We start from the raw sequence: 17311 nt of genomic DNA on the forward strand, positions 1-17311 counted from the left end.
GATAAGGTAATGATTTTTTAGCAATAGCATGGAATAAATGTTCTCATAACAGAGAATAAATGCATATCACTCGCAGTAAATGAATGTTAAGAAGAAATAGTTGGCCAATTATGTGTGAATATGTAATAATTGGAAAACCATAGTTTATGGTTTTGTTATGCACCTATTTATTTAATGTTTGACAACACAAACTCTCTAATGAATTGCACTCATTAAGTAGTTTGAATAATATATTGAGCATACTTTGGAATGTAAATTTTACTCATTAAGTAGTTGAATAATATATTCAGTATACTTTAGAATGTAAATTTTTTCTTGGTTTTCCCTAAAAATCATTGTGTAATATTTTTTTATTTTTTTAAGTGTTTTTTGTACTTGTGTTTTACAAATTATTTATTAGTGTAAAAAAAATATTTCTCATCTCTATTTTCTTTTAAATTATATATCAACACATTTTAATAATATGAACATATTTTACTAAGTTTACTAATAGTATATTAATTTATACCCATTTAAACTTAATTGCCATCCTATTTTTTCAAATTGTTAAAATTACAAATACTTATTTAAAATATGAATTATGAGAATCTAAAATATTTTGTTTTTATGACAGACACCAAGCCATTGTGTATACATGACAATACCGTGAAAATTGTGATCCACCTTTAAGAGTACATTGAACCCCATTGCAAGTCATGTGTTTTGTGAAAAAACCGGCAATTTAAAAAAGCAGATAGCTTATGCTTCTCATTTATGGTCAAGGAATGTCAAACACATTTTATATGGTATAAATTTAAGTTTGATCAACCATATTTTATATAATTGAGCTAATATATAAACATAAAAATTCAAGTTTGATAATTATTATATTTTTTGGTTAGATGATGATTTAAGAGATTAATTATAAATATATTGGATATTATTTTAGAGATTAATTGTGTAGAATAAGCTATGAAACTGGATTTGACCCTAACCCCTATCGTGTTCCAAAGCGGGTGAATCAGACACGATTCAGTGGAACACATGTCTTCTGGATCGTGTCTGATTGTATCCGATGGGACACGATCGTGTCCGGTCGGATTCCATCGTGTCCCTATCCTAGGACATGAATCCCCTTGTTTGGTGTGCCACGCGGCCCATAAAGGGTGGTTTTGGCCCATTTCACAATCACTTTTCACTTTCTTGTTGTGGGTGCGTGGGAGAAAATAGCAAAGGGTTTGGGAGAATTTTGGAGGCGATTCAAGCAACAAGTGCGTGCATTTTGTGTTCATTTTTTTCATTTTTATTACAGCAGTTTGCATGTGCATTTTTTTACAAGTTTGTGCATTTTTTCTTTATTTTTTTACAACATTCATGGCTCAATCAAGGGCAGCAGGGAAGGGGCAAAGGAAGAGGAAGAATGTACCCATTGGAGATGCCACTCCTCTTCCAATTTCATCAAGGTCTGCAAGTGTTCCCTCTATTGTAAGTGGAGCTGCAACAACAACTTCAAATGTTGAGGGAAGACAATAGGCTCAAGATAACAAATATCCCTTGTGGAAGTAAGTCACAAGAGAGCAAGGGTCAGGCAACAAGTTGAAGGGAGGAGAAAATGTTTGCTTGGAAATGCAACTATTGCAGCAATCATTTCATGAGCACATATTACGTGTGAAATCTCATTTGTTTGCTTTACCAGGTTGTGGAATTGCAACATGTACGTAGGTGTCTTTAGCTAAGAGAAAAGAAATGGAAAAAGAGGCCAATGTTGGTATGACAAAGGTGGCAACATTTAAAAAAAACCAAGAATGATGATCCCATTCCATTCTTGAGGGAAAACAACAACAAAATTCCATTTGAGAGTTTTGGCAGGGGACAAGCAATAAAAAGAAAGTTAGTGGCACTTGGTCCAATGGACAAGATTTTTCAGAAAGAGAAACGAGAAGGGTTTGATCTCACCATTGCATTCTTTTTTATATCAGAACTTCATATCCTTTAATGTTGCATGCTCACCTTTATTTATTGAGATGTGTCGAGCTCTAAATTAAGACACTCCATCAGGGTATGTGCCTCCTTGGCCGGAGAAGCTTAGAACTACATTGTTTACTAAGGCAAAGAAAGAGGTGGAAAAAATGTTTGAGCCTATTAAATTGGCATGATGGCCAACATATGGGGTTAGTATTGTTTTTTATCGATGGACAGATCCAACACACCACCCACTCATCAACTTCATGGTCTCTTCTTTCAATAGTTCAGTTTTCTTGAAATCAGTGGATGCACATGGACAATACAAGGATGCACAATCTATGGGTGAGTTGTTCATTAAAATTATTGAAGATGTAGGTATTGATTCTTGTGTGCAAATCATTACAGATAATGCACTTGTTTGCAAGGTTGTTGGCGTGATTGTGGAAGCTAGATATCCACAAGTATTTTGGACGCCTTGCATTGTGCATTCCTTGAATTTAACACTTGAATCTATTGCTTCTGGTATGCTTCGGATTGGAAGTATTATTGAGGATGTGCGACATATCCACAACTTTGTACAAAATCATACAAATGACCTCACAATCTAGAAAGAGTACACCAATCTATCATTGTTGAAGATTGTAGATACACAATTTTCCTCTTCATTCATCATGTTGAAGAGGTTCAAGGAGGTCAAGACCGCTCTTGGGGCCATGGTTATTTCAGAGTTTTGGTCTTTTTGGAGAAAGACAGAGCAAGCAGCCTCAAAAGGAGTGAAGGACACAATGATAGATGATGCTTGGTGGGAGAGGGTAGATCTACTTATTACTATCATGGACCCTATATTTCTTTGCTACGATTTGCAAATACAAGCTAAGCCATCCTAGGTGAGGGATGGTATTCTATGATTGAGTTTGCGAGGAGCATTATTTTATAGAGTGAGTGCCCCGAGTATGAGACATCATCAATGGCCTTCTTCACCACCATACAGGATATTCTTGTGAGCAGATGGGACAAGAATTGTACGCCTTTGCATTGTTTTCCTCACTCATTAAACCCAAAATACTACAACTATGAGTAGCTGAATGGTGGACCTTCTTGCAGATTCCCTCCTCACATGGATGGTGAAATTTCACAAGGGAGGAAGGATGCATTGAGGCAGATTTTTCAGGATAGAACATCCCTTAATGAGGTGGAGAATGTCTTTGTTGAATTCTCCACTAACACTGGTCGATTTGCAGGATATGATGTGATTAGAGACAGGGGGCTAAGAATCCCTATTCTTGGTGGGCAACAATCCCTCCTCTATAACAGCTAGCCATGAGGCTCATCTCTCAGGTGAATTCATCCTTTTGTTGCGAGACGAATTGAAGCACATATGGGAATTTGTATAGTGTCAAGAAAATCAGGTTTGAGCAGCGCAGGGCAAAGACAATGGTGTATATGTACACCAACCTTCGTCTTATTTACACGCAGAGGAATGAGTGGTTGAAGGGAAAGGAAAAGATGTGGGATGTCTTTCCTGATGATATGGTTTTGGATAACAGTGTTGAGTTGGCATTGTCCAACTTGGATCTTAATGAGCTAGTGCTATAGCCTGTCACTTTTGATGATGGTGATACTATAGAGGGGTCATCTTCTACACCAACAGATGAAGAGATGACATTGGATATAGAGAAGGAGGATGCAACAAAGGAGAGCAGTGGTGACCATGATGATGACAATGGTGTTGATGTTGATTTTGATGATGATGATTGATGACTCATGAGTTACCTACTACCTTGAGGCTTGTAGTCGTTTTGAATTTTCTATTTCTATTTCTATTTGCCATTGGAATTGCTACTACTTATGTAACACATTTTGATATTGATGACTTAATGAGAAAACGGCAGTATCTCGTCTTTCTCCTATTGGATCATTGATGAATATGTCAAAATTGTATTTGTATGCATAATGTTACTTTGTAAAACTTACATCTAGATGAACATTTATGTTTGAATCAATGAACTTGTATCATGAATGAGAATTTGTGCAAGAAATATCTAATTTTTAATATATATATATATATATATATATATATATATTAAAAATTAGATATATATCGTCTCCTGTTCCAGGGGGTCAACGTGCTTGTGTCAGACACTCGAATTTGTGTGTCCTTCATGCCCTGTGTCCCTGTGTCAAGTGACTTAGAGAATAAGTCATTAAATTATGAACAAATGTTGAAGATGAACTTGGTTGGAGGTTAGGAAACCTATACTACAACACTTAAATTTGTTGATCTTCCTCTATCTATCAACAGTCAAAACCACAAAAATGTTAATACAATATGATCATATTTATAATTATTAGTCTCAACTAATCAAATTAACTAAATTTTTCATGATTGTGAATAGTCTATAGCACTCATGTTCATGCAATCAAATTAACCAAATTTCTCATCATTGTGAATAGTTTATAACACCCTGTTGTGCTATACAACAACCCTCCCCATTTCAAAATTTCTATCCAAAACTTTAACATGAAATGGGGGCCCTTTTTAAAATCAATAATTCAATGATAATCGCAAGCTTGGATTTAATCACATAACACATGCATGTCCTTATGAAAAGGTCTGATCCGATATAAATATTATCCAAGACCTTTTTGTAAAACAAATGTAAAATAATATGTCACATCCTTTATTTAAAGGATAAGCTTAAAAGGCTCTCATTAGCAAATCGCCGATGCGATAATGCTATCGGAAATCGCATATCGCAAGTTGAATAAAGAAGCATTCCAAAGGTCTATGCCAAACCCCGATGCGATAATGCAATCGCAATCGGCCATCGCAGATACCATGAAACACATAACAAAAGCCCCTTTGGAATTCGTCGATGCGATTTCATAAAGGAAAAGTGCACTTTTCGATAAAAGGTTGTTAAATGTATATTAGCGGGTTTAAGCCTTAAATCAATAATAAATGAAAAACAGATGATTTGTTAATTATCCCGCCTTCTCATGATACCTCGCACCTTTATCACAATCGGAGCTACCTATGGTAACAGCTTGAGCTATACCTTTGAACCTCCCGATCTGCGATATGTGATTTTCGCTAATCACTGATCGGGAAAGCCAAGACATCCACTTTAAGAGATTGCTAGTAATATGTGCGATGCGACATATCATTATTACATTTAATTTCCACGATTGGCAGTTACGGAAGTCATTAATACAACAGTTAAGGTTGAATCCTTCGAGGATTTCATCTGTGGTAATATCTCATTTCGTATTACTTATCATGCTTGAATTACCATTAAGCTTTGTATTATGCATTGGCTTTGAATGGGTTTTTCTCTGTTACGTTCTTTTGTTTCCTCTGCAGAACAAGTCTGAGTTGATGAATCTGGCTAAAATGACAAAGAAATCAAAGAAACCAAAGGCCCCTGTCGTAGCTAAAGAAGAACCAATGAAGAAAGTCCTGATATCGGATACTACCTGCCTCGGTCTAGGCCAAGCTTCATGGGAGAGTATCTACAATTTGTTGGAAGCTGAGGATCCTGAAGAAATCAAAGAAGAAGCAACAGCAGATGCCACAGACAAGTCAGAGAATACTCTTAAAGATTTGGCCTACTCCTATCTTCATAGAATAGCAGCCCACGCCAAAGTTTTACCCTATAATGACGTGGTCAGATGGGTTATTGAGAGCATCAATATCACAGACAGAACTTTCTTTACAACTGATGGAAGAATGTTCGGGTCATTCAGAGCAGAAGATATCAAAGCAATGTACCATTTTCCCGAACTGGAGAAGTGATATAACAAAGCATTCTTGGAGGCTTTCGCCAAAGAAAACGCCATTGAATCAGACCCTATCAGACAATGGAGGCATTTTCCGACCAAACACAAGCATGAATCATTGGGTATGTACTCCATAGATTCGTTGGCATCTCCTTATTGTTATGCTGGTGCAATGATGTGCAGACTCTTCGAAGTCCATGATTCTGCTAAATTTTCTATAGAGATGGTACCATTAATGGAGGCTGCAATTAATTCCTGTATTATGGATTAGGCAACCATTTTGTCTGATAAAATGAACAATCAAATACTTGACTATAGGAAAAACATGTTTGTGACTACCTGGGTAATACCTCCATTTTACATTAGTGCTTATCCTATGGACACTATCTGTTTCAATTCTGAATATCTCATTCTAGGATGGAAATGGACTCCACAGGACCTGAACCCCATTCATATCTATCATAAGGAGCTGTGGAAAGCCCATTACAAAAATCATCTGTATAGAATCTGTCAAGGTTTCATCCTCCCCGTGTATTATGCCATATTCAATAAACCCACTCCTAGGTTGTCCGAGGAAGCCTCTGTCGACCTAACTGCAATTGGTAGTTGGTTTGGTGAAGAAAAGTTCACCTACATTAGACTTTTCAGCAACACTGCTAACCCTCATGTCCTCCCTTTATACATCCCAGATAAGTTACTTGCTAGAGAATTGGCATATCAGATAACAGTAGAAGGGACATCAAGGAACCTAAAGGAGTCTAAAAAGCATATGTGGCCTTCATTCCCCCTCCAATGTGGTGCTTTCACGCTGCATGATTTCAAACATGCAGAGAAGGAAGCTGAGAAAATAAAAATGTTAAAGTTAGCAATCATCCCAAAAAGGCAGTACGATCCCAAATCGGTTGCCTACAATGTCACTTCTCAAGCCAAAATCGCCAAGTTTGATCATGAGAGGGATATTTATGATGATTTGTTTGCTTCAGCCGAGGTATTTTCTCAGGTGAAACAACTGGCAAAAATCAAATTGGGAGCAGAGGGACTAGAGGAATTTTACAAGTTCAGGACACAGAGATTGGAAACGCTACCACTAGACTTGTTAAATACTACCTCTGTGGTTCAACCACAAGGCCAGTTTGAAGAGAAAATTAGTGAAAAGACTCCTGAGAAAGAAAGGACCCCAGAAAAGGAGCAGACACAGGAAGGAACTAGTGAGCCCCTTGATACGAATATTCATATTGATCCTAAGTTAATCAAGGAATGGGAGCAGTTCGACTCAATCATCAATAACCCGAATAAATCCCAAGAGCTCACTACGCCAGAAATGCCTATAGTGCAAAAGCCAGAAGTTATCACAGTTCCGATTGGAGGAACAAGCGGCCTACCTAGAATTCAGCGGGACATAGAGATTATTCCCGAGAATCCCACTAAGGAGATTGTACTACAAACTGAAGAAATACCACCACTTGATGTCTTCTACAGTCTGAAGCACAGGGTTGTAGTTAAAAGATAGAGGAAGAAGAGGAAAATTGATCAAAGTCCTCTTTTAACTCCTCAAGCAGAAATGATGAACGTGGTATGGAAAGCAGAAGTCGATCCCTCAGAGGATTTAACAAAGCTATCTCAGTTCACAGGAGCCTACACAACGACGACAATGGATAAAGCCACAGAGGTTAGCCATCTGATGAGGGAAAAGGATCAGACGATTACCCAACTTGAGGTGCAATCGGCAAAGAAACAACAAAAGATAAATCAGCTTGAACAGTAGTTAATAGAACAGAGGCAACTAAATGAACAATTAAAAGAGCAATTGAAGCTGGAAAAGTAGAGGATTGATGAGCAGACTCTCCATAAACAAAAGGAGTTGTCTCAAGAGTTGAGCAAGCTTCAGATATTAAGAGAGCAAGAAAAGAAGGCAAAGGAGGAACAAATCGCACAAATGAAAGAACATATAGAAAGGTATAAAGGTTATCCACAGGTAAGCGAATTCAGAACAGAAGCTTTGGAAATAACCAAAGCCTTGTCCCAATAGTTGGATATTCTTTGCCACAATATATCATTAGCCAACCCCTTATGCAATATCTCTACATCAATGATTGAAAAGGCAGTAGATGCCAGACTTGAATTAGATAAGGCAGATGAAAGGTTAACCAATTTTCTGTCCTGGCAAGATTCCAAAGAAGGAATGGCTACCAATCTGCCAAGAATACAAGAATCGCATAAGGAAATCCTGTTTTCCGAATGGGAGTCTCAGTTAATGAAAGCTGAAAGAGCAACGTCTAGATGTAGAGCTGCAACGAATAGTCTGATCGAATTGATAAATAACAGTTTGCATATGTCCAATTTGATCACTGATTGCTCTCCAGGAAGACTCCCAAAAGCAAAATCATTGGAACAACAATGGAAACAGGAGCTGGCACAGGGAAAAGCAGATTGGAGGAATCCAAAGCTTGACATGGGAAATGTTCTAGTTTTTCCTTGTCAAGCCACATAGCCAGCAGATGGCCATGAAGTGTCTTTCAGATGCAATCAACTGCATGATCTCCGAACTCTCTGATGCCACCTATACAACTCAGCTACACTCCAGGATGAGTCAGCCTCCAGAAATCCAACCTATGCTTGCAATCTATCAGTTGCAATCACAGGAAAAGAAGCCGATACAATGAATTCATTTCAACCGCCACAACACTGCTATTTTCAGGATAAATCCTAAATTTATATGTCTATAGTTAAACCAGCGCATAGCGATTTTTATTGATAGTTTGTTGTTATTTTTAGTATTTAAAGACCCTTTCATGTATTTAGAAAGGGTCCGCAATTTGTATTAAGACTTGACTTGGAAGTTGCACTACTGTACTTCCAATATTTTTTTATCAAAAACTGGACCAAAGTTCTGCATTTTTATCAAAGAGGCTTTTATAAGATTTGCACTATTGCATCTTTTGAAGGTGTTCCCAAATAGGAAGGCAGAATCTGAATGTTATTTACATCGGGAGAATTCAAATGCATACGGTACTATTATCTCTATTTTTGTCTTATTTCTCTATGTGAATGAACATTTTTCAACATTGCTATTATTGATATATGTATATGTTTTTCAAGCAATTCTTTAGCTTGTCATTTCTGAATGTTTTAGAATTGTTATCATTTGAATATATATGTCAGTGATATATATTATGATCAATGCGATAATGTTTTTATTATTACTTTGTTTAACTACTTAAACAAAGTAATTATCATATGAATGCATATTTCTATTTTATGAATAATTCATCTTTATGGTTATTTGTTTAACAAAAACAATCAAAAGTCATGTTGTTAAAAGAAAATACCCGGAATAGATTAGTTATCTTTATATATTTTTGCATTGTAGAATAGAATACCTATCACTTTCGTTATACATTACAAACCAATCACCCATTAACTCGTATATTACTGGAAAGTGATCCCATTACATCTAGTCTGGAGCCACCACACTAAACAGAAAAGAAGTTGCACTAAAATCCAGACTGGGTGGTTTTACCTCATGTTAATGTAGTGATGTTAGAAGCATCAACACACCCATGTTCATATTAATCAAATTAACCAAATTTCTCATAATTATAAATAGTCCATAACACCCATGTTCATGTAATCAAATTAACCAAATTTCTCATAATTATAAATATTCTATAGCCCGAGGTTCATGTTTATTACGAGTTATGTTCACGAGAGTGAAAAAATGGAATTGATACCCCCAGAAACTCGCACTCTTTTACTCGAATGTTTTTGTTTATGCATACCTATAACCAATGGAGATAAAAATGCAAAATACAATACCACGGGAAGGAGCAACTAGAAGTATAACTCATTCAATATGAGAAAATGCAGTTTTTTCTTGGCTATGTATAGGAATGGTTTTGGCCATAACCAGCTCCACTTACACGGCCCACAAGATTTGAATATGCACTAGAATTGACACTAAGGCTAGTCGAGTAACGCAGCTCCAGTAATGAAAACGTCTTTCATTTCTGTTGCATGCAATCCTCAATGAGGAGGAAGAAAGGTTTGCATAAAGCAAATTGCAGAAAAGTGACCGTTGCGCATCAGTCATCGGAAAATAAATTGCACAATATCATGAAAATGCCAAACGACCTCCAGCAACATTGTGAGAAGCCTATTATAAGTGGAGTCTGGAGGTAAGCAAAAAAAGGTTTGGTAGAAAAGAACCAACTGTAACACGAAATCTTAGTTTCCAACAGCAGTGAAAGTACTTTCGCCTTGGAGTTTACAACATACCAGGGATCAGTTTTTGTTTTTGGTTTGAATCAATTTTAACTATACAAAATTTCATATTCTTTATCCCATCCACAAGAAAAATTATTAGTAAATTAGAATATTTAATACCAACAATAACATCATGCTATAATGTTATGTTCAAATTTCTGGAAGCTTCAATAACATCATGCTCAAGAAAAATTATTACTAAATTAGAATATTTAATACCAACAATAACATCATGCTATAATGTTATGTTCAAATTTCTGGAAGCTTCAATAACATCATGCTATAATGTTATGTTCAAATTTCTGGAAGCTTCACCCATACAAGTAAAAAAATATAAACAATAAAAAAATAACTCCCATCACTAATTCTGCTCTCTAAAAATTTTAATATTTAAAATAGATTTACAAAAAATCCCACCCTTATTATTCTATTCAGCCCATAACTATCTAAACAACCCAAAAACTTGCATACTATTATCAACAATTCTAAACAATACAGAAACTTTCATGCTATTCCCATTAATGTTTTATTATATAATGTAAGTAAACTTAAAGTAAACTTAAACTATGTTTTATTATATAATGTAAGTAAACTTAAACTCTCGTATGTATATAAAGATAGATGAGCAAGGACTGCAACACTACTCAAATCAAAGATGAAGATCATGCAGAAACTTTGATCATCCCAATTCTTATGTTTTAATATATAATGTATGTAAAAATAAACTCTTATGTGTACATAAAATAGATAAGCAATATATACAACACCACTCTAATCATATCAAACACCACTCTAATCATATCAATGTTGGGTTCAATTTCATGTTTATTCTCTATTGCATTTTGTTCATCTGGGACTGGTTAAAGCTCAAACGTAAGAGATTCTTTATTAGAAATCTTTCCAGTTTATTTCTATAAGCTTTTTATAAAGTAAAAGATGTTATATGTTAATTCCAGATCTATATTTTATTTTAATGTCTTTTAATGAGATTTTAGGAATCCACAATCATAGTTATTATAATTTTAATTGAAGGTTGTAAGATGAGATACGCACTTATCATTAATCAAAATGTACTTTAACAATGTACTCATTCACAAACTATATTATATATTAATTAATTAATAAAAATAAAAAATAATTAATTAATAAAAATAAAAGATAACTCAATTAAATTATATAATAAGTATTATCAAAATAAGATATAGAATATATATAGGTTGAGCCAGTGGAGCATTTATGGGTTTTTTTTGCAGAATATATATAGGTTGAGCCAGTGGCGCATTTATGGGTTTTTTTTGCTCGTGACCATTACTCAAAGAGTACCTACCCATTGACCAACTGTATTATATATCAATTAACAAATATAAAAGTTGAAGAATAATAATTAGAAGAAGCAAATATTAAGACATATTCCTGTTCCTGTTCAAGTGGATTATATAATAAGCATTATCAAAATAAAATAGAGAATCTATAAATGTACACAGAAATGAACTGGTTATTGGAAAACTGATCTTAACAGTAATATATTGTAAAGAGAAACAACTTTACTCCTTGTATACATTGGCAACAGAAATACAAGAATATTCAAACCAGTACTACTCATTATATACATGTGAATGAGTCCTGATCTTAGCATCAACAGAGTGGAGATATATCTTAGTCCTTGTGTACATAATGCAACAGAAATAACAAGACTACTCAAATAAGTACTTATAAAAACCATTTCATACAAAAACCATAAAACCATTTCATCCCATTCAAATCAGTACTCATTATATATATGTGAGTCAGTGCTGATCTTAACTTTAAGATATTGTGAAGAGAAATACCTTTGTTCTAATGCATAGAAAGCAACAGAAACAGCAAGACTACTCTAATATGTACTACTTGTGCAACGGCTATTCACATCATCTACATGATTAGTTCATCAGTTCTGGGTGCCTGAGTTCATCAGTTCTGGGTGCCTGCCAATAACATCGGAGATGGGAGAGGTTGATTTCTGCAGTGGAGTCATGTTTTCCCACAACCGCTTGACCACACGGTTGAAGGTAGAGTTGCCAGCCACAAGTTCTTCCATAGACAAACCATTGGAATCGATCAAAGGCCTCAGTGACTTTTCCAATCCTGCTATGGAGTTTTCATAACCCGCTGCATTATTAGCAAGCGTTAAACATGCAATTTCTTCAACGTAAGCCCAGAGACAAGAGTCTTGAGTGAGCATCGTGGGCTGATCAGAGCCTGTAGGGGATCGCTGCTGCTGTTGAATCACATTATTTTCTTCCAACCACTTTTGGAGAATTGTATAACGACGAGGCCTGGCATTTCTGAGATAAGGCCCAGAGTCTTCGTTTTTTCCCAACCTGTAATAATTCGCGATGTCCAGTGGCTCAACTAGTAGCCTGTAGCGAGTGCCCAGTCTTATCCACACTTCACTACACTGGAAATCGTCCGGTAACTCATCCTTGCTGATCATCGTTATGATTTCGTCGAACCAGCCTGCCAGCTTCAGCCTGTTAAGGTTAGCATCAAAGTCTGTTCTATGTTGCTTCTTTTTGAACGAGTCGTAGTATCCAGTGCCATTTCTGAGACACTGCCCACGATACTCTTCTATTTCTTTGATGGCCACTTCTATCTTTCCTTTTACTTCATTCTCCAATTTGGTCAGGTTCTCCCTCTGCTGCTTCAAAACTTGTCCCGCAGCTCTGAGGGCAAGTCTTGCTGGGAAATTCTGCACAAATTTTGTCACAAAAAAACACAACTCTCAATTATTGAAACCAACAGAACTTTATTGCAGTATATAATCTACTTGAAGGTTCTCTTACATTATACACAAGACTTCAAGGAGAGATTTTGCAATGGGGTACTGACCCCTTTAAATAGGATCCAGTAATAATCCAGGCTAAATACCCCAAAAATATATTGAGATTGTGTATAAAGTTCTCTACTGGTTGTCATATTGTATAAAATTTTCAACTCATATGGCTTCATTCCCGCTAGTAATAGATTTGAAGAAAAAGAAGCAAGAACAGGGAAGAAATAAACTCCCATAGGGGAAATTCATTAGATTACAATATCCCCTAATATACATACAAATAGATTTGAAGAACAAGAAGCAAGAACATGGGAGCAATAAACCCCAATGGGGGCTCCCCAATGGGGAAATTCTTCATATTATAACATCCCCTATGTTATATTTCGTGTACAACTGGCCTCTTGCATAACTATAGGCAATGGTGACAATTATGTCAAATTAGTTATTTTATTTGAACCAACTACATGCTAGTTCAGCCACATGGTTCATCTCTAACTAACTTCATTTCTTGGATCACAAATACGAGTAACTTTGTTTCTTGGATCACAAGTACGTTGTTTACCAAGGCTATTCCCTTTCTCTGTTCTTCATTTCCATTTGTTCAACTTCTAAGTGATATAAAGAGATGTTCTACAGCTAAGGTGGGAAGATGTTTCTTCTCAAAAATAATTGCAAAAAACACTACTTATAAAAACCATTTTATCCTCAGATCCTAACCAGTCAAGCTTCTAATAGATCCAGGTTTAATATGGATCGCATATATTAGTTTGAACACTACATAGCATACACGGTATATGACAGGATCGTATACTGAGGTAGATAAGTTCAGCTAATAGAAACAACAGTAGATTATTACAACCACAAAACCAAAGCAAAGCATACATCCAGTTTATCATGGCAATGACACTGAAACTTTTATACTGCGGGCAAGAGAGAAAAAATGGCTTAAAGAATGCAAAGTAACAAGGTTTACCTGAACTCCAAGCCCAAGAGCTTCCAGTTGTATTGTCCTGCTGTCTTGATAGTTTGATCCTGTTTCCGACAAAGGAATTTCTGAAAGCTCATTCAACTTCACTATATTTTGCAGGACACTGGGCAAGCTATTTGAATAACCAACGTGCTCCAAGATGAATTCGTCACAACTAGCATCTGAAATTTGCAGGGCGGCATCTGAAAATTGCAGGGCGTAATAAAGAAAGGAAAACACAGCAAAATGATTTTCTATCCAAATCCCACCACGCTTGGAGCAGAACAAATAATGGCCAAATGGCCTATAAGGACTCAACTTCACTAGAGGCCTTACAGCAGCCATTAACGGGTTGTTGGGGCTCATGTTGGTTGCGCTACTATAATTCGCTACAGCGGAGCAATGCTGGAGTACAGTGCTCACAAACTCAGCACTGCCCTGTGGAAGGGCTTCTTCCATGGGTGTGTCAGTTGAACCATGTAAATCCCCTGCATTCTCCAGGTATCTCTTCAAATATGGTAAAAATGATTCCAAGGCCTCAGACACCGATATAGAAGGAGCCAACAAAACCCTAGAGATGACATCACGTCCTAAGACAACATGGCAGAACTGATCCGTCCACCCCTTGCGACGAACTCCTCGTGCGAGAGTTTCGTCCCCAATCAACGGGAAGCCAAACGTGATGCAGAAAAAAGATTTAGTCTTGCCAGGGTGCTGCTGCTGGTGCTTATCCAACATCCATAGCGTGGCCAAGGCAGCAATAGCTCCGCCCATGGAGTGACCAGTGAACAATACGTTCTTACGCCTTTCATATTCCAGAAGGGCCTGTAACAAAAAAAATGAAAGTTACAAAATGACAAATTCTAAAGTCTAGGGTTAGAGCCTGCATCAAAAATGGAAGTTACAAAATGACAAATTCCAAAGTCCAGGATTAGAGCCTGCAACAAAAATGAAAGCTACAAAATGACAAATTCCAAAATCCGGGGTTATTTCATATTCCAGGTGGCCCTGCAACAACAGTCAAAGTTACAAAATGATAAATTCCAAAGTGCAGGATTATTTTATCAAAGTTTGGTGCTCTAAAATGATAAATTCCAAAGAGCAGGGTTATTTTATCAAAGTTCAGTGCTCTACAACGAGGGTGGGAGTACAGATCCATGGGTTTTTGTGTATAACTTGGTGTATGTGTAACAGAGCAATAAATTTAAACACTTCATGAAAAATACAGGCTTGCAGTTCAAAGCTGAAAATACTGTTCTTCAAACAGGCACTTCACAGAACGAACAGGCTGAACATATTCATTATCTATAAAGGACTATATTGTCTTGCAATTTCAACCCCTTCTTCAAGCTTCAGGCCCTTACAGATTGAAGCTACTCAATATCGGTAAGGAATCACATACTAGCGCACGGGACTTCACAGAGCAAACAGGTTGAACATATTCATTATCTATAAAGGACTATGATGTGTTGCAATGTCAAACCCCTTCGTCAAGCTTCAGGGCCTTACAGATTGAAGCTACTCATTATCTGTAAGGAATCACATATTAACCCACGGGATATCACATTAAAGTGCAGATAACATAGTGGATAGGCTTAGTATACTGGTGTTGTGAAACTATTATATGTCAACATTTTATCTTGAAAATTTGCTAAGAGTTTACCACTGATTTCAAAAACCTTCTACTGAATTCTGGAACAGTTTTATAAGAAAATATACTTTAACAAAAATACTCCAAGCTAGATAAAAACAATATACCAAAATGAAACTTCAAAACATATTTATAAATTTGATAAGAAAATATACTAAAAGCAACTCCAAAACATATAATAAATAGACTATAACATTTAAACTAACAAAAACTATTGTGCAAATCCATGTTAACCCAAAAGTACTATTGTGCCATATCCATGCTAACCCAAAAGCATAGAGGCTAGCTTTATAGATTTTGGGCTACCTGAATCTATGTTCAGTTGGGGAAGTGAGATTCTTTGCAGTTGAAGTAAATAAGAGATCCATATATATTAAACAGATCTTCCCCACCTGAACTCTAGATCAGCATCTCACTATATAGTAATTGCACAAAACTTGAAATAAAGAAGCTAGGATGGTAAAAACCTCTTCTTGAAATCTGGAATTATTCAAGAGGTAGAGAAACTGGTTGAGCGAACCCTGATGCAGAAAGGCTGGTTGATTGTTCCCATCTTTCAGCCACTCCAGAAAACCACTTTGACATTCTCCAAACTTGGTTGCTGTTGCTTGGAAGACAGGGGGATCGAGAATGCCACGAAAAGCAATGGCAACAGTAGTTTCGCTTAAATCAGCCCTCACATAGCTGGGATCATCGCCTGCGCTTCTGTAAACATTGCGAGACAGATTGCAGGCACCCAACAAGTTTTCCGAGTAAAAAGACTCTGATCTAGCCATTAATCTGTTATAGAGTTCAACAAAACCAGTCAGCCAAACAATATCACATTACATTTGACCAACAAAAGCTGAAGAATATTATACCTCGAAAATGCGATGAGATTTTAACCTTGTTCCCGCACTTCAATGCCTGTGAACGAAAGCAGAGTTTATAGGCAGTGAACAAAACCAGAGTTTATTTTAATCAGACGAGAAACCATGGTAACGGGAAAGCTCGCAGAAAGAGAGAGCTGCCGTGTGAAATTCGGCTTTGTAGAAAGTCAAGTATATGGACATGAACCTGGGTACTTCACTGCAACAGTCACAATCGACTAATTTTATCTTAATCGAAGCCATCCCAAAGCTCACAAGTTTGCAGGGTTTATAGATAATTAATCAGTGACGACTGTAGCGCATCCCCGAAAGATTCGATGACGTCGCGTCTCACTCTTTCATTTTTTCTATATTTTAGTGTTATTTATCGAATTTTGTTTTGTAATATTTTGTATTTTGGTGTTTGAAATGAGTTCTAAAATTTAAATGTAAATGTCTTAATTTTAATGTTATTTATCAAAAAAAAATTAATGTTTTTTAAGTTATTTAAAATAGATTTTAAATTCATAGTTAAATTATTTATGAGGTGTAGAGTAGGGTGTCTGCTTTGTGAATGCACGGGTTATTTTTAAATTTTGTGGGTAAAAATCAATGATGGTAAGTGTTAGTGTGATTCAATAGAATAAGATTTTTCGTGAAATGCCCAAGTCCTTAAATGCTTCATCGTTGTTGTGACTCAAGTAGTAGATGAGGTCTATCAATCATCATCAAACTTATATAATTTAGAAAAAAAAAAAAAAAACAACAACAACTTTAAAAAAAAATTGAATTTTGTAAATTATATAAATTTGAATTTTATAAATTATGTATTCAAATCAGATTAGGGGTATTAGTCATCTCATCTAAGAGTTATATAATTTGAACATCTTTAAAAGCTTTTAAATTTTCTGACCTCTGATTAAATATTTTTGAATGTAGATTTCCATAGTTATAAGTGTTGGGTTGTGTTATATTATTTCTACAACTAGCTTTAGTAGGTGGTGGGCAAACCTACCTATGGTTTTGTGTATGGTTTCCACACAAAA

At 36.0% G+C, this 17311-nt stretch overlaps 1 protein-coding gene across 2 annotated transcripts; it reads right to left on the reverse strand.

Annotated features, from left to right (window-relative positions):
* Positions 1-11560: 11560 nt before the first annotated feature.
* On the reverse strand, positions 11561-16537 carry LOC149199311 (protein EDS1L-like). 2 transcript variants are annotated; one of them, XM_089402379.1, is made up of 4 exons: positions 16303-16537; positions 15885-16197; positions 13773-14591; positions 11561-12715 (listed from the first exon to the last, which is right to left on the reverse strand). In XM_089402379.1, the coding sequence occupies exons 2-4, from the start codon at positions 16191-16193 to the stop codon at positions 11915-11917; spliced, it is 1929 nt and encodes a 642-aa protein (XP_089258505.1). In that variant the 5' UTR covers positions 16194-16197; positions 16303-16537; the 3' UTR covers positions 11561-11914. The 2 variants fall into 2 exon arrangements, with proteins under 2 accessions (XP_089258505.1, XP_089258504.1); XM_089402378.1 differs by having other exon boundaries at positions 16278-16537.
* Positions 16538-17311: the final 774 nt, after the last annotated feature.

The sequence above is a fragment of the Pinus tabuliformis genome, chromosome 2_1, assembly GCF_031772625.1.
Source record: "Pinus tabuliformis cultivar Carrire ecotype Pingquan chromosome 2_1, CPIR1, whole genome shotgun sequence".
Classification (NCBI taxonomy): domain Eukaryota; kingdom Viridiplantae; phylum Streptophyta; class Pinopsida; order Pinales; family Pinaceae; genus Pinus; species Pinus tabuliformis.

What these genes read in the sequence shown, in the direction of transcription:
- LOC149199311 (XM_089402379.1), bottom strand. Translation starts at nt 16,193, where the DNA reads ATGGCTAGATCAGAGTCTTTTTACTCGGAAAACTTGTTGGGTGCCTGC. An exon ending in ATTCCAGATTTCAAGAAGAG is followed by an intron (nt 14,592 to 15,884) that starts GTTTTTACCATC and finishes TTTTTGTTACAG; the next exon opens with GCCCTTCTGGAATATGAAAG. An exon ending in CTCTTGGGCTTGGAGTTCAG is followed by an intron (nt 12,716 to 13,772) that starts GTAAACCTTGTT and finishes AAATTTGTGCAG; the next exon opens with AATTTCCCAGCAAGACTTGC.